Source organism: Cyprinus carpio, chromosome B17 (genome assembly GCF_018340385.1).
Source record: "Cyprinus carpio isolate SPL01 chromosome B17, ASM1834038v1, whole genome shotgun sequence".
Classification (NCBI taxonomy): Eukaryota; Metazoa; Chordata; class Actinopteri; order Cypriniformes; family Cyprinidae; genus Cyprinus; species Cyprinus carpio.
In genome coordinates this window covers 17,843,307-17,864,148 of record NC_056613.1, presented here as the reverse complement: position 1 = coordinate 17,864,148, position 20,842 = coordinate 17,843,307, and the positions used below count along the sequence as shown (strand labels likewise).

Genomic DNA, 20,842 nt, shown 5'->3' with positions numbered 1-20,842 from the left:
TTTAATTCAATGCAAACTTCCATACAAAATGGAAAATGTGCAATATCCATTGTCTGTGGGATGTTGGAATGATGTTTCTGTTGCCAAACCGGCTATCTTCTGATGCCACTAATCTCTATAATGGCCAAATATCTGATACTGAAATTTAAATCATAATTATCTCAGATAAGACCATTACTGATGCTCATTGACTACCATCTATTTACACATCTCTCATCTCCTCCAGCATATTCTACATTCTGCACCTCTGTGCTTCTTCCCCGTTGTTATTGCTTGAGTCAAGCCCTGCCGCTGGTTTCTCTCCTCATATTCTGCCCTCCTTCCTTCAGCCCTGTTGTTTTGCTCTTTCATGCCTCAGTCATTTGATCTGCTTTCTGGTCTGTCCCCCCATCGCTGCTTTGTTCTGCGTGGTGTGAAAGGCTGCTGCTATCTGAGGCTGGATGGATTAGCATCAGCAGTGCTGGGACGGTGCGCTGAATGAGGCCGCTCTTATCAGCACAGCGAGCCGCTTCCTTCAGCGAACACGTCTGTTTCCTCCTCCCCGGCCCCTCACGCTAATTACACTCTTATCGCCCGGCTCGAACGCTCGCCCATCAGGGTGGTGCCGTTTTGGAATTAAACAACTTCTTCTCGGCATGGAGTCATGAAAAGTCCTCTCAGTTTCTCCTTTTATGTGTCTTTTCTGTTCGAAACTCCTTGCTAGTCCATCCTTTCTCCAAAATGTTGTTCTTTTGATTCACCGCATTTGAAGTTCTCTGTTCGATTGGCTTGTTAAAATCATTACTGTGAAATCCATGCAGGTTGGATGCTGTGAGACAAGCGTCTGTCATAAATAATGTGATTGTGTGTAAATATGATTGATTGCTGATTGAAGCATGTGACCTAATCCCTCCTTTCCTCTCGTCCTCTCCCCTTTTCTCGATCCCAGATCAAATCTCAGCCCTTCAGAATGAAGCAGGTACAAACATTTAAACCCTTCCGTTTTCTCGTATTAACTGTGTTATTTTCAGGGCTTCTGCTCATTTTGGCTTGTTTCATTTAAAACCAGGACAAAATGAACAGCCAGTTCTGTCATTGTGAAATTTCTGTTCAGATACACTGTGGCCAAAAGTATGTGTACAACCAAACATCACAGGCTGTCCAGCTTCAGAAAGGACAATAACAACTTCCCTGCAACCTGTGCGCTATATTTTAAGTCTTCTGAAGCCATATGATCATTTATGTGAGGAACAGATTGAATTTTAAGATGTTGTTAAACTAGAATGTGTCAACTTTATTCTACATTATATATATTAATTTTGACGTCCTCTTGTTTGTATCCGAATGCAAATGAGTTTTTAGAGAACAGGGGAATATTAGCTGTGACCATAGTAATATTTATTCAAAGGCTTCTCCTTGTTGGCTGATTCTTTTACTGTTTTCTGCAGTTTCATCAAATTCGCTCTCAAGGCACTAATTTACTCTTCTTTCTTGTATTTTTTTCTTATTACACATGCTTGCTGCTGATGAATAGGACTTACAAATATTTTAGGTGAAAACAACTGGTGTCAAGCTTGGCTGAGAATCCACACCACACATTTTTGAACAAAGAATCATGGACATATTTTATATTTTTTGACTGCTCATCACAGTAGTTGTTTCCCAAGCAGACTGACCTAGATATAGATAAAAGGCCCAGTCATCATCATATGAAGAACACACCGGTCACACTTAAGTTTGGAGACCAATTCTCAATATTAACTATTAACTGCCTCGATAAACGATAACTGTTGGTAAAGTAGTTGTTAAGTTTAGGTATGGGGTAGGATAAGGCACCTAAAATACGGTCATCTAGAAAAAGAAATTAACAGCCAATATGCTAGTAATATGCATGCAAATAAGCAACTACTTTACAATTATATTATTAATATAGGATTGTTGCATTACATTATAGTATTAATTAAGTGGGCTGAGCACAATAAAAATAAAAATAATGGCATCTATGATTCCATAAAGAACCAAAATAAAAGTTCCAAAAGGTTGTTTTCGCAGTGATGCCATAGAAGAACCATTTTGTGTTCCACAAAGAACCTTTCAGTGAACTGCTCTTAATAGAATATTAGGGTGAAGGACAAGGAAGAAAGAAAGAAAGAACTTCTTTCCACTATAAATAACTTGTTGTGGAACACTATTTAAATATAGTGTAATAGTGTTAAAAATAAAGGTTCTTTATTGGCATCACTGGTTCCAAAAAAGAACCTTTACCATCCATGGAACCTTTTCATTCCACAAAAGGTTCTTTACAGTGGAAAAAAGGTTTTTTAGATTATTAAAATGTTCTTCACACTAATTAAAAATGGATCCTTTAAGAACTGTTCACTGAAAGGTTCTTTGGGGAACCAAAATGGCTCTTCTGTGGAATTACTGCAAAACCCAATTTTTGGAAGCTTTATTTTATTTTTAAGAGTGTACGTCATACTAGAAGGGTCTAATGAGATCAGTGCACATGACAAAGATCAACCATTACAGCAAAACAAACTGGGTCACCACTGAGACCAATCCAGACCAATTTAAAGATCTTGTGGCTGTCTACAGTTGACACCTACACATTAGCATTTTACATTAAACATGCATTTTACTCTCCGCAAAGTCTTGTAATGATAGCTCCCATACATGACTTCAACAGACAGAAATTTTCATCATGTATCACTTAATGTTCCTTTACCCATTACTGCTCAGAGTTCCTTATTCTGTAATGACACTGAATTACTGCCTTGCTTTTTCTTGAGTTGTACTGCTTTCACATCACATGGCTTTGACAGTGCCTCATGCCTTGCTATTCCAGAATGCATTATTAACTGATGGAATGAGTGACTAGTAAATGTTTGTTTGTGTGTAGGGCTCTGGTTCTGTGGTTTCTAGTGGATCTCAGCTCCTCCTCAGTTCTCTGAGCATCGATGGCATATGTGAGAAGCTCAGACAGATCCAGGGCCTGGACTCCAGCATGCAGGAGCAGTATATCGGCACGATCAAAAAGGTATGTTCTGGACAAGTGTCCTGGAAGTTCCATTGAAAAACATGAAGTCCATTTAAAGCTTTGGCATATGATTTTACTGTTCGCTTTCACAGTACACTTTGTTGTCCTATTGCTTCTTTAAAGCATTTGAGGTGCAAATCTAATGGGATTTTATGACAAGTGTGAAATATGTTTGAAAAAGTATTATCTAGAAAATATAACATATGAAGTAGCTAATACAGTTGAGGTCAAAAGTTTACATCCCCCTTTCAGAATCTGCAAAATGTTAATTATTTTAATTAAAAATAATTAAAAAAATTTGCAGATTCTGAAAGGGGTATGTAAACTTTTGACCTCAACTGTAAGTAGCTAATTTTAAGCATATCTGATCTCTATATCCCCTCCCCCACTAAATTAGGAATTAAATCATAATATAATCATAATACAGTTTTAATATCTGTTGAAATGATATTCAATTCACTACAGTAACACAAATTTGTAACTATTAATTTATTAATTGAAATAATTTTACTAATTAAACTAGCAAAAATTTTAATTAATATATTAATTTTAATCAAAAATATAGTAACAAATATTTTGAAATATTATTATAGTTTAAAATAATTGATTGATCCTTAAGATCATTCTAATATGCAGAATTGCCACTCAAGATACATTATTATTATCAATGCTGACAAAGGACGTGCTGCTTAATATTTTTGTGATAACAGTGATATGTTTTTTTACTTAGACAAATATAACATTTATAAAAGAGCAGCATTTATTTGAAAACAAAAGAGTTTGCTGCCATAAAGCATCCTTGCAAAATAAAAGCATTAGTTTCTTTAAAAAATAAAATAAAATAAAAAAATCTTTTCCTTCTTTTTTTTATTTACTGTTTTCTGTTTCATTTTTATGTTTTCAGTTGTTTATTGCTAGAAGATAAAAACCAAACAATGGGTTTTGAGCTGTGTTTGAACATATTTTGGTAACAGAGCTGCCAACATTATATAAAATGAATAGAAAATAAAGCAGCTCATAATATTTTATCTTCTGAAAGTTAGTCTCTCAGTCTTATACCTATTTTTTAAATGGAAATACACCAATTTCTACACAAAAAGTGAAAAACAGGACTGAGACATGGGGTGTGGTAAATGAGTCCATCCCTGTAAATACATGTTCATCCATTGGAAAAGAGCAGTTTTATCAGCTCCATGTGGTGCTCACAGAGGTTCCACAATGAGGCCTTTCTTTCCATTGGACAACATCTGAAGGATGCAATGACATTTCTGATGTCTTCATTAGACATGCATTAGTCAACCTGCCAGCTGTGCCACATCTGCCTGCATACTTCAAAATCTCAATTGTGAACTTTGTTTCAACCTTTGATGTACTGCCGAGATGAAATTGATCTAAAATTTGTTAGCTGCTGAATGCCATAATGTTCTTATAACAAATTCTGTCATCCGAAATGTAGGCCAACGTGAATGGCCGGGTTCTGTCTCAGTGCAACCTTGATGAGCTCAAGAAGGAGATGAACATGAACTTTGGAGACTGGCATCTCTTCAGGTCCATGGTAAGACATCAGCTGATGTTCTTTCCTACACGTTCAGATCAGATACTGGTCATCTTTCTGTTTGTGGTTTGTAATGTTTAGCACACAGAGCTAATCTCTCTATAGTGAAGAAGGCTGGATGGGGTTGAAATAAGGAACACATGTAGCTGTGTTGATCAGATTTCCATTTGCGCTTATACAAACGAATGTTGTGTTGCCAGCAAGCAGGCAGCCATCTGGTCCAAGATGGCTGCTTTCTGGATGAAGGAGGGTTATTGTCAGTGGGAGCTCAGTGTCCACTTGAAGATCTGAATAGCTTGACGTTTACAAGAAAGTATAGCATTCTTTGGGCTGGAAACAAGTCCAACTGGAACGACTCGGGGCTAGTTTTGATACTGGCGTGCCTCAGAAGTTTCACTTAGTACTGCGCCATTCAGCGAATTTCACATAAATGCCACAGTGAAACGTGATTTTTATTTGTTTATTAATTGGTCTTGTATATCTAAGTTGCTTAAAATTAAGTCTTGTTTTCTCTGAGGAGGTCAGGTAAGAGTCGTGTTTCACAAACATTTTCTTTTCTGTTTTAATCCCACCTGAATCAAACATGTCTGGTGTGAACTTTGGTAATTCAGGGGTCTTCAGTAAAATTGAATCCTAACTGGATATGAATGTTTGTGATTTCTATTGTATTGTTTTGTATGTATTTGTTATGTTGAATTTGGTAATTCAGGGGTCTTCAGTAAAATTGAATCCTAACTGGAAAAATCCAGTTTCTCAAAATATTAAAATATTTACATTTTTCATTTCATTAAATGAATGATGATGACGGAAGTAATGGCTGCTGATAATTCAGCTTTTCCATCATATTATATTTAAATTTTTAGTTTAATTAAATGATTTTTTTTTGTATATTTGATTTTATGATTTGTGAGTATGATGGACTATTTTTTACTGCATCTTTGATCAAATGAATACAGCCTAGGTGAGCAAATTACCGTACCATTTGTGTTTTAGAAGTTAAGAATACAGGAATACAGTTTCAGTCTGTCTGTTTGCTCATTCAACTCATTGCCACTATAATGAATAAAATTCACTGTTGCATGCATTTAAACATTGCTGTATTTGTGCTGTAGGTTCTAGAGCAGCGTCATGTGGAGAACCAGCTGCTGCGTGATGAATCGGGAGCGTGCAGCGAACAGGGCAGCAGCATGTTGACTCAACTCGAACCCCACAGACCCTCTGAAGCGCCACAAGACATGACCGTCAACCCAGAAAACTTCACGTACAGCCTCAACCTGAGCTTTGAAGAGCTCAGTGGTGTGGGGCTGGAGGAGCCTGCCAGACAACACAATGCCCACTGGCTGGTGCGTGCTACTGCTGTGCACACAAACACATTCAGCACTGAAGTACAGCCTATAGATAAACACAGGTGCACACCATGACAAAACAGTGTAATTATATACATAGAAGCTGACACAAACATATGCGTGCGTGGAGACAAAGAAAACGTGGCACTTTTTGTTGTTATTGTGCCTGTTAACCAAACGTTTTCTTGACCGTTGTATTTTGTTGCTATAGAGGCAGCTTCTCCTTTTTAGAAGTCTCTCATCAGCATGAAAATAGCATGTGGTTTACTGGGTGATAAACGAAGTGTTTTCTGACCTGGATGGGCAGAGGAAGTGAAGAGCTGACCACACACACGCTAGCACTCTATCACACAGAGATAGCTATTTCTGCACTCATCTGTTAACACTTGCAAGGTGTTGCAACACAAGCAAGAGCTCATAATGGTTTAGATTAGCATCATGAAAGTTGGTGGTGAACAGACTTTGGGTACGTCTCATTTCACATACCTCTGCACTATTTTTACGCCATTTTGTAGCCTAAGTAGTGTGTTTGCACTGGAAAACGCAGTGAGGTGTAGTATATTATGAGTAGCCGAATGATGTACTTCTTCAAAAGAAAAGACTGAGTGTGGATGTACAGGAAGGGGAGGGGCTAAATGTGCAAAAGCCATCTGCAACAGAATATTTCCCATAAATAGAGCACTCAAATGTAAATGGTTCTATGTAGTAAAAGAGTGTTCCATTTGAGATGTTAGCCTTCTTAAATTCATAGACGAATATGGAACACAACTGAAGGGATAGTTCCCTCAAATTCACTGTTGTGTTTCTGGAACCCTATATAACTTCTCATAGAACACACCGAGATACTTATTCCAAGTCTTCTGAAGCCATATGACAGTCTTGAATGAAAACATTCTTGAATAAAAGTGCTAAGTTCGAACATCTGGAAGCAAAAATGAAGTGTTAAATTGATTCTTTCTTTAAATCCCTTGATTAGTTTTCTAGTGAATTGAATTGTGTTGAAATAAGACTGCGTACCATGAAATAATCTTTCTGTTTAGTTGACCTCATGGGCTGCATGCAAAAACAAACATACAATGTGATCTTTGTAGTCTGATTCACAAAAAAATAAATACAAATAAAAATAAATAAAAAATACTCTAATGAGCTGCTGCTTTTAATGAATAGTTCAAAATTTGAATCTGTTTGAATCAGCCTGAAACAGTCTGGCAAAATAGACTTTAGAACTGAAATACTGCAATGAATCAAAATTAGAACAAATTGAATCAAGAGCTTGTGAAACTAAATCAAATTGACTAAGGCTCATTTTCACTGCATGTTTATTGTGGTCAGACAAATTCATAAGTAAATAATGCTATCAGTCAACTCTCTGACAAATATTATTTTTTTTTGTTCTCTATTTTGAACAATGAGTCAAACTTAAAATATGATCGTAGGGAGGAGGAGTGAGTTAACAGTCCAACTTTATATTAAGTGGCCTTAACTACTATGTACTTACATCAAAAAATAAGTACAATATACTTATTATGTTCATATTGTATTGCAAAACACTTTTGCTGCTATTGAGGTGGGATACGGGTATGGTTAGGAACAGGTTTGGTGGTATGGGTAGGTTTAAGAGTGGGTTAAGGTGTAAGGAATTGGTCAAGAGTGTAATTATAAATGCAATTACAGAAATGATTACAGATATAATTACATGCAGATATTTTTAAAATATAAGTACAATGTAAAAACATGTATGTACACAATAAGTGCATTGTATCAAATGATTAACTTAAATGTAATTACATAATAATTAAGGCCACCTGATATAGTGTGGGACCAAAATAACTTACTGTCGATTAGCACTCCATAGACCCTGCATTTTTTACAGAATCCCAAAAACCAATCCTCTGACATGATTTGGTGTAGCTTGCCAATAGTGTAGCAATTTATGAAGCACAGGTCACACAAAAATCACAGCTTTCTGTTGGTCAATGCAGCAAATTCACATGACAAACTTAACTCAAACTTAACTCACTTAACGCAAAATCTGTGTTGGAAAATCTTTTGGCCTACTCGTTCTAAATTTCATTGAACCTACTATGTTGGAGTGTCTACCAGTTACTGCTGCTGGAGGGTTTGGATAAACTCTTGCTTGAAATGCTTTGTGTGCTTGCTACCACACTACCTAACATGTTCTCTCTCATGCTACCGATCTTCTCCTTTAGGCCAACACTCACCGGACGCCAAGCATATCCAGTCTGAACTCTCAGGAATCATCCAACGACATCTGCAAGCTGACCGACAAGCAGCAAGCTGAGTATCGCAATGCTTACCAGGAATACATCTCTCACATGTCCCAGCTGGAGATATCTGCTGCTGGACGAGAGAGTTCCGCTCAAGCCCTGTCCAGCCAGCTCCTCACAGCCAGCTCTGAGGAGAAGACTAAGGAATGTGGGCAAGACGGTCGCAAACCCTTCGCCAAAAAGAGCTCCAAACCTGCAGACACTATAGTGGACTTCTCCTCCGTCCCAGACGGCGCGCTTCTAGATCCCATTACAGAGGAGGATGAGAAGTCAGAACATGGGTCCGCTGCAAAAATCCCACCCAGACGCAAGACCAAAGGACAGGGACCGTCTTACCACAGCATACCAAGCGATGAAGAAGATTCAGATGAGGAGGAGACCGACGCCACCCCGCTGCTGAGAGAAGAATCCTGGGCTGCTGAACCAGATCTAGGCCTCTTAGCTAAAGGGAAGAGCTTCATCTCAGACATCATGCTGGACAAGAAATCATCCGATTCTGGAGTGAGGTCCAGCAGGAGCTCATCCGACCACTCGCTGCAAGACGAGGAGAACGAAGCAGCTCAGGAGAAGGAGGAGAAATCCAGTGAGAAGAAAGAAGAGGAGGCCCATCTGATCGAGCTGGTTCTTGAGAGTCCGGTTAAGAAGCGAGTCTTACCACACAGGCTGAGTAACATTCAGGATGAGGCCGTGGCCCGGATGTCCATCTGCTCAGATGCTCCATCTGACAGCAGTAGCCCTGAGGAGAGCTGGCCCACGTCAGCCGTGAGCAACCTCAACTGCTCATCTGACAATACTGCGCTCAACAACAACATCAACAACAGCGCCCAGCAGGAGACGCCCGACTCCACCGACTGCCCCGCCATCATTATACGACCAGGATCCAGCACCGAAACCACCATGCTGCCTAACCAGAACCTGCGTGGAGGCAGCCAGAAGAGGTCCACCGGTCCCACCACCGACGCTGCTGAGGAGCGAGAGAGTGTCCTGTGAGCCTAACAAGCTTTCTTACTAACTTACTGTAGCAAAGATTCAGAGAAACTCTTCATTCAGGTTTCATTACTGCACATCTTCTGTGTCGACTCTGATTAGGTTTGTTTTTATAATGAACACGAACTAAAAATGACCCTTCACTGCAGTATCTTAATCAGTATTTTTGGCTAGTTTTGCATGAAAGATATTTAAAGGTCCATAAAACAAGTAATCGATAATTAGTAAAATAAAATAAGTTATAAAATCATTTAAGTATGACATTTATAAAACCTATAATATAAAACCTAAAATGTATGGTTTATGCTTAAAAGTCTACACTTAAGTACAATTCATTAACATCAGTAAATTCATTAGGTAACACAATGAAAAATACTTTTACAGCATTGTTAATTTTTCAAGTTGCATAAATTAACATTAAAGTATTATAAATGAATATGAAATTATATAATATTAACCTGTATTTAAAAAATGTCATTCAGTGTTAGTTTATTATACTTAATGAACTGATTAATGCTAAAAGATTAAAGCTTATTGTAGTCTCATATTACACAATCTTGTTTTAAAGACATTTCAATATTTTATTACCGGAAAACAAAACCAAAATATTGATTAAGAAAATGCAGTGTAAAAGTGTGAGAACTGTCATTGTTGCTGTTTTTGGAGTGGTGCTAAAAAGCAATAAACGGAGGCTGTGAAGCTGTTGGTAGTTTGATTTGTTTAGAGCAAATCCTTTTATTTCACGCTCCGTTGCTAACATTAAAGATCTAGTGTAGGTTGGTCCACAATATTCAAATCTATCAAGTAGAGTGGGGATTTAACCACATAGAGTTAGTTCTGGTGTTTTTGCTGTGATCGGTGATGTGAAAGCTGTTATTTATTTGTGATTGAATGCCCGGTTCACATTCAGGTCATCCTTGTTGTTTGAATTTTGCCTTGTAGTGTTTTAGATGAGTTGAATTTATTTGTGATCAGTGTTACGTCAAGAGAAAAACAAGAAATAATAGAGGTTTCTGTAAGACTTGATTTGTGTGTGAGTATCCTCAGTGTTTTCTCACATTAATAAACTTCATTCTTTTCGCATCTTTTGAGAATTGATGATTTTGTAATTGAAATAATGCATTATATTTGAAAATAAAAATCAGACAAATTTGAAGTTAATCTCGTAGTAATCTCTACTACTTTTATTTTAAAATTGCATACAATTATGTGGATTTTGATGAGATAAATCATGAAACTGAAAACTATCATTGTTTTTCTGAGGTGAAGTCTGGCTGCCAGCAGGTGGCGCACTCTTCACATCAACAACACTAACAGAGGTTTTGGCTGCATTTGAGATTCAACCTTTAATTTTTAAATGTACACTTTGCAGAAATGTATGAAATAAAGAAGAGCACAAACCACTATTATTATTATTGTTGTTGTTGTTGTTTTTACTGTAGTTAAATAGTTTTCCTGAATTACATCCCATAAAAAAAATGACTTCCTCCAAATACATGCATCTTTTACTACACTATAAATGAAATCTATTTTTATATTTGTCTAATATGCTAACATTAAAAATGTATCTGCTTTGCTCACAAAACTTTAGTCCAGGAGATTTGGTGTACAGTTCTGAATAATTAGCTGAAGCTGTAAAAAAAATGATTGATAAAAATCACTATCCAGGTCTCTGATTTATTCTTTTGCGCTCATTAAGGGGCCGACTGTAAACCTACAGTCAATTATTTTACAAAACTGAATTCCACAAATCAAAAGCTCAAGCGTTGATTTAACTGTCATTTCATCCACACACAGTTTATACTAATGAGAGAACTTGTGGATACGATCACGATTAATGTTCAAACTTCCAAACACCTTCAAGAAATGAGTGTCACCACACAGGAAGAGAGAAAGAGGTCAATCGCAAGAAAAACTGATAGATTGTACAATTTGTGAACGGTTATATATTAAGAAAAAGCTATGGACTGAAATGAATGCATTTTTACACAGCCATATGGCAATGTAAAATATTGATTCAGGTTCCAATCAGTGTGGGTGAATGTGCATGTGTGAAGGGTCAGTGACATGCTTTTGAATCCTGGATATAAAAGGCAAGGTCAATATACAGCACAACACTAACAGATTTACATTTTTACACACAAGCATAACAGACCAGCGTCAAATAAAGCATTTGATTTATTTTGTATAAAAAAAAGGTACGATTTACAATATTACTTTTATAAAAAGTCTCAGCATACAGCATAACACTTTGCAGATACTGACAGTCCAATTTCTGCAACTATACAAGATAAAACTCTGAGAGAGTTCACAAGGTTTCATCATGTCATTTTCAACGTCCAGTCCTTCGTGTGCCAAAAGAATTGACAAAAACAGACTTAAACTTTGTACAGTAACTAACCACGTCTTCTCCTATTCACACGGTCTTCACGAAAAAAAGGTAAGACTTCTTCTCAATGCAGAGAAAAGGTTCCTTGTGATCATTTACAGGTTTCCCTCCTATTTTCAGGGAATATAGTGCTTCTTCCACTTGAAGAAAGGACCAAATAAGTCTTTTTAGAAGATAAATAATCAATGTCCGAACTTATAACACATCACATGGATTGTCCTTTTAGAAGCAAAAAAGTCTCTTGATTCAATTACAGGAAAGAAGAAAAAACAAAACAAAACAAAACCAAAAAAAACTCCAGACTGAGAACAGAAATCAGAGGAAAAGCCAGTTCCCAGGTCCTGTGTGTTCTTGTGTCTTAACCAAACACCTGCAAAAGATTGAGAAAGAGGCGCATTTAGAGAATGCAAACAGGGCAGAGATCCGGACAGCCTGGCGCCAGAGAGGAAGCCGCAGTTTGAACATTTAACCAAACACTCAGAGACTGAACAAAACCCTGGGCTCCAGATGTACTCGAGCACAACTTCTGCCTTTGCTCAATGCATGCATTTTAACCTCCTCTGATGCTTATTACACATTTCATACAACTTTACAGACTATGTGACACAATGGTCCTTAACACATTTGATTAAACACTCTTGAAATTAAACACTACTCTGACGGCACAAAATTTTATTTTAATTTAATCTTTTTTTTTGGCCATCATTTACAGCATATAATACAAAGCTCATTAAAACAGTGTGTTCAAGAGCATTTACCTGATTAAGGGTAAAGCGTCCTGCTGTCCTCTGTGATCAAGTCTGATTGAAACTCAGGTGCCTAAAGGGACAAAAAAAAAAAAACTTATTATAAAGTATTTTATTAAGTGTGGTCATTTGCACAAAAACATGCAACAAATCAATGTAGCTTTATATAACACATTTAAAAATTCACATGCAAAGAGAAGTAGATAGACAGATAGATAGATAGATAGATAGATAGATAGATAGAATCCCATCTATCTGTGTATAGATCTTTCTCTTTCTAAGGTCATTCACCTGTAATGAGAGGATGCTGATGTCTGTGTTGAGTGTTGTCAGGGGGGTTCTGGATGTCCCCTGCCCTGCTCGCGGGTGATGCAGGCTGGTGATTGCGGAATTTGAGTCAAGTGCGATCTGAAGGTCCAGGATATAGTCGATGACATGTTGCAGGATTTCCATTTTGCTCACGTTTTTGTTCTGCGGGATACTCGGCACCAGTTCCTTCAGTTTGGAGTAGCAGTCGTTCATGTTGTACAGCAGGCTTAGGGGATCGTCCACGGGGGTCTTGCTCCGTGAGATTCCCAGACTGTGCTCCGTCACATTCGCGCTGCTTTTCCGGAAAGACCTGACTGGGCTTATTGCCTTCATGTTGACACCTCTGTACGAAACGGTTTCGGTGGAAGAGTCGCTTTTGTTTTCGAGATTTCCTCTGTGCGCTGGGCTGTCGAAGCAAACGCAGTGGATTAGCGAGCTGTCATCGCTGAATATATACCCAGCTGGGTGGGTTGTTCACGCGCTGGTTTGGCTCACGCTGATTGGTGGGAATGGACGCGTCAGTCATCGCCTTCGCACACCGCTATTGGTCGCTGTGCTGAGCGCTCTAAGCCCGCCCATTTGTTCCGCGTTCTTAACCAGTGAAAGCGCGTGTTTAGGGTGGCGCTGACTGCCTTCAGCTTACACGGATAATTTCTCAAATCAGTGTACCTGTTTCCGATCAAGAGAATTAGTGACTTGTAAGTGTAAGGTTGTTTTCACGCATTTTCCGCTTTTGTTTCTAGTGTAACAGTCAAAATGTATCAAAATAAGCTTAGACTGATTTATGTTATGTTGGACATCACGAGATAGGCTTCCTTATACAATACATCCTTAAGATTTCATTAGGGTAGGCTATATCTCTATATTTAAAATACAATGCAGCTTATGACACTTACAATAGCCTACCTAGTGCCTTTAACCATTAAAAGGCAGGAACGGAACAATATCTCTAACAATCAATGTGTTACTATTTTCCTACACATTTGATATTTTCTTCTAACTAATGCTTTTATTTTCCTTTTCCCCCCTCTATGTAAACACAGTGTATCAACATTTACCTCGAGGTCAGTGGCATTCTCGTGGCATGCTGCCACAGTTTCAGATAAAGATGGCAAGTTGATGTCAGCATTTTTTACACCAAGTCACTTGACCATATTTTCAGAAATATATTTTCTCAGAAACTGTGCCCACTGTCCTTCCTTCAGGACACAGCAAATATTTTTAAAATCCACTAAAGTTCAAAACCAAAGCTCTTGTAGTGGTGTTCTTTATACTGTTTGCTTGTGTACATAGGCTACCAGCATTTTTAAGTTTTTACTTTCTGCAGCTGGTGCTGTTCCCTTAATGTTTATGTCTGTTTATACACATCATGACTGTGGGGGATTATGGGAGCAGTCTTTAGGCCTGTGATGAGGGTCGTTTAAGATGTAGCTAGTCTAACAGTGATGACAGAAGAATGCGCGCAGCATTATGATAGTCAGACATGCAGGAATCACTGACTGGGAAAATGCACTCTAGGTTTTAACTTGAAAACTGCAAATGAAGTAAAAATGCATTCTTTTGGAACCGGGAAGAATATTTTTATCCTGACACGGATAATATTTCCATTTTTTAGAAACCTTTTTGGCAGTCTAGAGCGAGCGTGGTGTCAAAAATAGATAAAAGCTCTTTGTTTACACATGCTAAGTAACAATGGAGACAGAGATTTCCTGGTTGCTTGTGCATATCCGACTAAACAGATGTTTGCGGAGATGCGTCGGAACGCAATCGTGTTGTGTCGGAATGCAGCTCATAGGCTACATTCTCATTATCACTCCTTCGAAAATGAAGTAGGCCTACTTGTAAGATTCCTCCAGGCCGATGCATTTTGGACATTTTTAAACAGCTAATGTTTGCAATTCCGATCGCGCAAGACTTACAAACGTGACACACGAGCGCATTGTGGGCTCGTCCGCATCTGCCGCAACTGGTTCTTTCCATTTTCTCCCTCGTCCTTTTTGTTCGCACAGCTGTGTACATTTCGCATGACACCCTGACCGATCCCTGACAGGTGATGAATTGGCACCAAGCAAAGCAGCACTACAGCGAGCTCACGCTCTCGCAGACTCTCTGGCGCCAGCCCCGTGACGTCACCCATTCACGGCGGCCCTCCAGCCGGTCCTCGCGGCGCCGTCCAGGCGGCTGCTATGGAGACGGGGGCAGTTAGTTAGCGCCGGTTCTCAGCTGATCAATGGGGCCCCTCCGAGGCCCGCACACCTGCATCGATTTGCATTTCTTTGCTTACGTTTAACTTGGAGGACTCCTCGCCCTTTGGAAACAATTTAGACTTTGAAACGAACGTAATGTAGAAAAAGTAACCCGAAGTTACCTCAACTTCATCTCAGTGCACCCGAGGTAGAACGCATTTTCAGTAAGTCGTGCATTATTGTGGATTAAAAAAAAGATGAAGCCCCGATCGTTCAAACGCCAGGATGGCGAATCAGTGCGTGGTTTTAAAAGAAAAAAAGTTGTGGAATTTTACAAGTAGGCTATGAATGTTATTGCAAGTATAACACATTTCAATCGCGTCTTAAACGTTTCAGTGACCACAGAAGTTTACATAGAAGTAGCCTGACCATTGCAACAATAGTCGCTTCGATACTTTCCTGTAAAATAGCTATCAAAGATAGCTATACCTATTGACAAATAGGCTATAGCCTACATAAGCTATCAGCGACACGAACCGACTGATTACGCCCTGAAAGTGACGGAAGGCAGATTAATAACGATTTATAGCAAAAAATAAAAAAATGCACTACCCCTAAATACAGGCAACTCACTATAGAAGAACATTATACACCCCAAAATGCAACATTCTAGAGTCACGTTTGCGTTTCTGTCTCCCGTCAAAAAGCTAACAATGAGAATGGCAAGAAAACAATCTAAAGTTGGCAGAAAGTTGACGGGTTCTCCACGGGATGGAGTCAGGATGTCTGTACCGCCTCCTCTGCTGTTCCAGCTCACTGCAGCTGCACAATTCCTCCCGTCTCCAGCTCATCAAACACCAGCAGATCCCAAAGAGTCACGTCTTACCCACCTATTTACTGTCGTCTATGATCTTTGATAACAATATTCAAAACAATGAATCTAGCCTACTATCTAAAGTTGAAAGATTAGGCTAAGTTGTACTGCAGAATCTCAAAGTCACGAGCATTCTGACAAAATTCGGTGCGAACGACTTTAAATTCTAAACAGCACAACGTTATGCGACGCTTTCATTAAATCCTCTTTAAAAATGCGAGTTTTAAAACTCTTACGTCAAACTTCCTGATAATATAAATAGCCTACAACAAAATATAGCTGTCCCAAATAACCGTTTCAGCACGAGTCATTGCATTATACTTAGCGACGGCAGATTAAAACAGGCTTTGGATGTCCGAACGCAGCGAATCGTTTCGTCTTTCGCTCGGCTGTGGTTTCGGCTCTCGGTAGTGGCTTTGAGGCTCCCACGCGCCTGTCGCGTGCAGCAGTACACGCGTGAAAGTGTGGCTCGCGACTCTTGTAGCAACATCGACCCCATGGGCGTGGCGTTAATGTTTGGCTAAGCTATTGTTCGCCTCCCAAAGAGGGTCCTGAGAAATTTTGCAATTCAGAACTCGAGTATTTTTCTTGGTTGCGTAATGTGCTGCTGCTGCTTGTATTCTCACAACAGAACATTGAAACGCTCTTCCTTTAGCTGCCAGAGCATCACTATTCCTTAAAATTTGAATTTATAGTAAACAATGGAGACCGAGGCTTGTTGTCACAGAGGTTCTAATTCAACTACGTTTTGAGGGAAAACTTCTGTAAAACCTGAATGAATAGGCCACTTGTTTTCTCTTGTAGTGTTTTGTTTTTCTTTATATCCAAAATATCCTAAGTAAAAGTTCTATTGTTATCAAACTATAGCTGTTATATAGCTACTGTATATATATATATATATATATATATATATATATATATATATATATATATATATATATATATATATATATATATAGCATTGAGACAAGATTCAGCTAATGAAGCTAGTTTATGCTCTGTGTTCATGTGATTAAACAAAAACAGTAATATTGTGAAATCACAGCCATTTGGTGTCACAGTTCGTCAGAAATCATCCTAATATGCTGATTTGCTACTTAGTCATTATTTCTACTCAATTATTAATTTATTAATAATTGTATTTATTTTCAGTGTTGAAAACGTTTTTTTTTTCTGGGAATCATAAAACTTTTTTTTGATGAATAGAAAATTCAAAACAACAGCATTTACTTGAAATGTAAATTCTATGATCAATTTAATGTGTCTGTTGAATAAAAGTTTCTATTCTTTTTCAAACACACACACACATTTTATTTTTATCTATACATTTTTTTTTAACTTAACGCAAACTTTTATAAATAAAGTGCTTTTCATGGGTCATCCCACTTTACAGAAATGTAACTATGACTTGAGTTTAAGATGGAAATATATTCAGAGAAATCATATGGAAATTTTAAGGGGGTCTCCAGGCAGAAACAAAAATGCTAAATCAATTATAAGAATTGAAAGAATATAGATGTCCAGTGATTTAGTGCTGAAATAACGTCACTGTAAGCAGTGTATTAAATAGATGGATTTGTTCGGTGTGACTTACAAAAGTCTGTAATAGCAGTACATCAACAAAACCAGAATAGAAGAGAGATTTAGCAGTCCTAATATACAGTAGAAGTGTAAGAGAAACCAGTAGTGTGCATTGAGGAAGAGAAATCCTTAAAGGCTCCTTTCTACGTCCAAATACCCTGGTCTTGATTGTCACAAGGGAATTGAGAGTATTTGGGAGATCTGAAACTGCCTGAGACTATCTGATACTGTATGGACATGCAACTTTTTGGTTTTTGTGGTAGCTTGTGCCACTCAAACTGCTTTGGTTTATTCTCTTTCTCCGCTAGAGCCTCTGTGCTGGATTGCGAAGACTGTAGTTTTTCTTTTGAGCCACTTCCCTACTGGCTTCTGCTCTCAGTCACTGGACTCTTACTCAATCTCATCTCTTTATATAGCTCACACGGAAGAGAGAGTCTATGGGGAATTAGTTTCTCTCACTATTATTAAATAGTTGGAGAGTTAGACAAGTGAGGAGTCTGGGGTTTTGTGTAAAGTTTTGCTCTCACGCTCATCCATCAGAATGTTATTTCTGGACTTCATATGAAAAACCATGTTTATGTGAGAGTTTGGGGCTTATTTGGAGCTTTAACTTTTCATTGAACCTAGAACATTCCATTGGTGTTTTACACCAAAATGTAGAGAGACGTTTCAGCTAGCTTTCTAAATCCAAGTAATTTATCTGTACTACATATTTAATAATATGTCAGTTGCACCTTGAAACTGATATTTAAGATGGAGAATTAACACCCTAATGTTGTTTAGACAACAAGAACCCACCGTTTAGTTCGATTGTAGATTATTGTGACTGATTGGAGTAATAAGATAATGGAAATAAAGTACAGGGTTTCAAACAGAAATGTCAGGGACATTAAAGCGCTGTGCTTGGTGCAGAGAACAAACAGAGCATTAATCAATGAGATTTGACAATCATTGCGCTTTTAGTGATCCACTATAATGTTTTTTTTTTTTTTCAGAAGCGGTTTCTAGTGTTCTAGGGTAGTATAAACACTTGAGGAAAACAGGAAGTACTTCAGATGCTTGACAGTCATCTTGACATACAATATGTGCTGTGCTATGAACTCTAAGATCTCAGATTCATACACGTTTGATTGTAAGAATATAGTTCTATGAATGTGAGATGTGTTCTCATTGGCGGGTGAGGGTTTTACAGTGAGGGCTCATGCAGTTCGGTTCTCCCTGCAGTGTTGTGGTAGCAGCATGGCTCTGCATGCACCAGTGCTGAAGAAAGATATCATGGCTGTGTGCCAATATTTCATGTGGGTCGGGGATTACATTCAACAGGTATTGCTGCTGCTTTAAGCACTCCAGCAAAACAAACACTTCTGTGATTTCTCTGACTCCTTTGAAAATATATATTGTTTGTGCTCATATTCAAATTCAGAACTGACCCTCATGAACTGATTTTTTTTTAGATTTAACAAATTGTTGGTTGTAAGTTATGTTATCAAATACAATAAAAACTGTTCATGGTTTAATATTGAATTATATGTAATTTAACAATTAAAATATATCAATTACAGTATAATTTACGGTAAAAATCAGTAAAAACACTTTTTTCTTCTTATTTTTGTCATCAGCAATGTACATTAGGGTACACCAATTTGAAGAGAGGAGGCATCCAAAAATGTAAATTCTGTCATCATATACTCATTTTTATATTATATTCCAGTTTTATAATAATACAGTATTACAGTATAATACTGTTTTTGTGTCACAGAATGTAGTTTGTAGATTCTAAATTTATGTGTGTGTGTTTGTTCCAGAGAGCAAAGAAAGTCCTGCAGGTTTGGAATGGCATGAGGGTGAGTACATTACATAATTTTCATTTTCCTTTTAATTACTGCAATTGTGTCACTAAACGAGATGGCAATAACATCTATCCCACATCTCACAACAAAGTAGCAAGGACAGCTCAGCTAGTACCTGATTAAATCTAGACTTTAATTCATATTGATTTACTAGATGCATAATTTTCAACCCACCCTTGCCATATTTGTGACAAATAACATATGGGGTCAGGAGCGCATCAGTGCAGGCTAATGTCATGCTGTATTGATTCCTCCGCAGTTTGCTTTATCGAGGGGCTGACTCTCGGGAATAGGCTGGGCTGTGCGCGCACTGATAGAGGTGCTGTTCTTCATCATTGGTTCTACACCTTCCCCACCCCCACGTCCATATGAATTATTCATTCTATGCTAATGAGCTTCTCTGGAATTTCAAGGGCCTCTTTAATAGCTGTTCAATGTCCAGCGGTAGCAGTGGGGCAGGACTGGGTGACAAAGACAAGCTGACAGTGATGGTCTTGGCAGAATCTGTGCCCTGCACGGGGCCCCTAATACAGTGGCTGTCCTGAAGGCCCTGTATCTGATGAGCTGATCCATGCTGCTCTGTCACACTGACCTTTGAGTGTGTGAAAGGGGATCTGAGAAAGGGAAGGGGATGTAAGCTGTGACACATGTGCTGTTCCCTGCCACTCCATGTCAGTAATACTCTCAGATCCCTGTGCAGTTTCACCAGTGAGTCTATTCAGGAACTCTGGAGTTTCACTTTGAATGACCACTTTATGTTTTTATATCATTACATGCAAGACATCAAGTGGCATCTGTTTAAATTGATCATAAATACATCTTAGGTTTTAAATGAAACAAACAAACAAACAAACAAACAAAAATAAAAACAATAGCTGTCTAGTTCAAAATTAAGTTAAGAGCTTTTGGAGACTTTGTGGCTGCCAAATGTTAGTGGATCAAGTTCTTTATTTATGTGATGAAGTACACCTATGTAAATTTGAGAGAAACAGACTTCACACATCCACTAAAGCTGCCTTGCATCAATTGGTTAAAAGCAATTAAAATGTATTTAGCATCATTGTTTGCAGATGACACTCGGTTTGATACTTTTTGACATTCAAACATTGCGACTCCAAAAGTGTCCAAATACTTACATTTACATTACATTTAGTCATTTAGCGGATGCTTTTTATCCAAAGTGACTTATAAATGAGGACAATAGAAGCAATCAAAATCGACAAAAGAGCAATGATACGCAAGTGTTATAACAAGTCTCAGCTAGCTTAACTTAGTACACTCTTTTTAAATGATATAATAAATAAAAAGAAAACAGACAGAATAGAAAAAGAATAGAGCAAGCTAGTGTTAGAGGCATTTTTTTTCTTTTGTTAACTGTATAATAAATAAAAAGAAGACAAATAGACAGAATACAAAACGATTAGAAAAGCTAGTTAGTTGTGTTTTTTTTTAAAGAAAACATGCAGTTAATAAATGAATAGAGTGTAAATCTAAAAGTTTTTTCTTTTTTTTAAAGAATAGAATTGGAATAGAGAGTGCTAGAGTTAGAGGGTCAAATAAAGATGGAAGAGATGTGTTTTTAGCCAATTCTTGAAGATGGCTAAGGACTCAGCTGCCCGGATTGAGTTTGGCAGGTCATTTCACCAGGGGGGAACATTTAATGTAAAAGTCTGTGAAAGTGATTTTGTGCCTCTCTCAAATACTTGATAAAATGC

General features: G+C 38.0%; 2 protein-coding genes and 1 long non-coding RNA gene across 3 annotated transcripts in view; 2 read left to right on the top strand and 1 right to left on the bottom strand.

Moving 5' to 3' along the window:
- Positions 1-10,601, top strand: part of LOC109107066 (kinase D-interacting substrate of 220 kDa B-like) — a 57,124-nt gene extending 46,523 nt beyond the window's left edge. The window contains 5 exon segments of the mRNA XM_042742612.1: positions 929-958; positions 2,879-3,016; positions 4,473-4,571; positions 5,684-5,914; positions 8,128-10,601. Of these exon segments, the coding sequence (XP_042598546.1) occupies positions 929-958; positions 2,879-3,016; positions 4,473-4,571; positions 5,684-5,914; positions 8,128-9,195 (1,566 nt within the window). The 3' untranslated portion in view covers positions 9,196-10,601.
- A 751-nt stretch (positions 10,602-11,352) lies between these two features.
- LOC109107072 (DNA-binding protein inhibitor ID-2-like) lies at positions 11,353-13,087 on the bottom strand. Its single transcript, XM_019120340.2, has 3 exons — positions 12,619-13,087; positions 12,340-12,400; positions 11,353-11,951 (listed from the first exon to the last, which is right to left on the bottom strand). Exons 1-2 carry the CDS (start codon positions 12,967-12,969, stop codon positions 12,344-12,346), a joined length of 408 nt encoding a protein of 135 aa, XP_018975885.1. The 5' UTR covers positions 12,970-13,087; the 3' UTR covers positions 11,353-11,951; positions 12,340-12,343.
- Positions 13,088-18,903: 5,816 nt separating this feature from the next.
- Positions 18,904-20,443, top strand: LOC122140239. Its single transcript, XR_006156925.1, has 3 exons — positions 18,904-18,945; positions 19,083-19,121; positions 19,387-20,443. It is a non-coding gene; the product is annotated as an uncharacterized LOC122140239 (long non-coding RNA).
- The last annotated feature ends 399 nt before the right edge of the window (positions 20,444-20,842 follow it).

What these genes read in the sequence shown, in the direction of transcription:
- LOC109107072 (XM_019120340.2), bottom strand. Translation starts at nt 12,969, where the DNA reads ATGAAGGCAATAAGCCCAGTCAGGTCTTTCCGGAAAAGCAGCGCGAAT. An exon ending in TCAGCATCCTCTCATTACAG is followed by an intron (nt 12,401 to 12,618) that starts GTGAATGACCTT and finishes TTGTCCCTTTAG; the next exon opens with GCACCTGAGTTTCAATCAGA.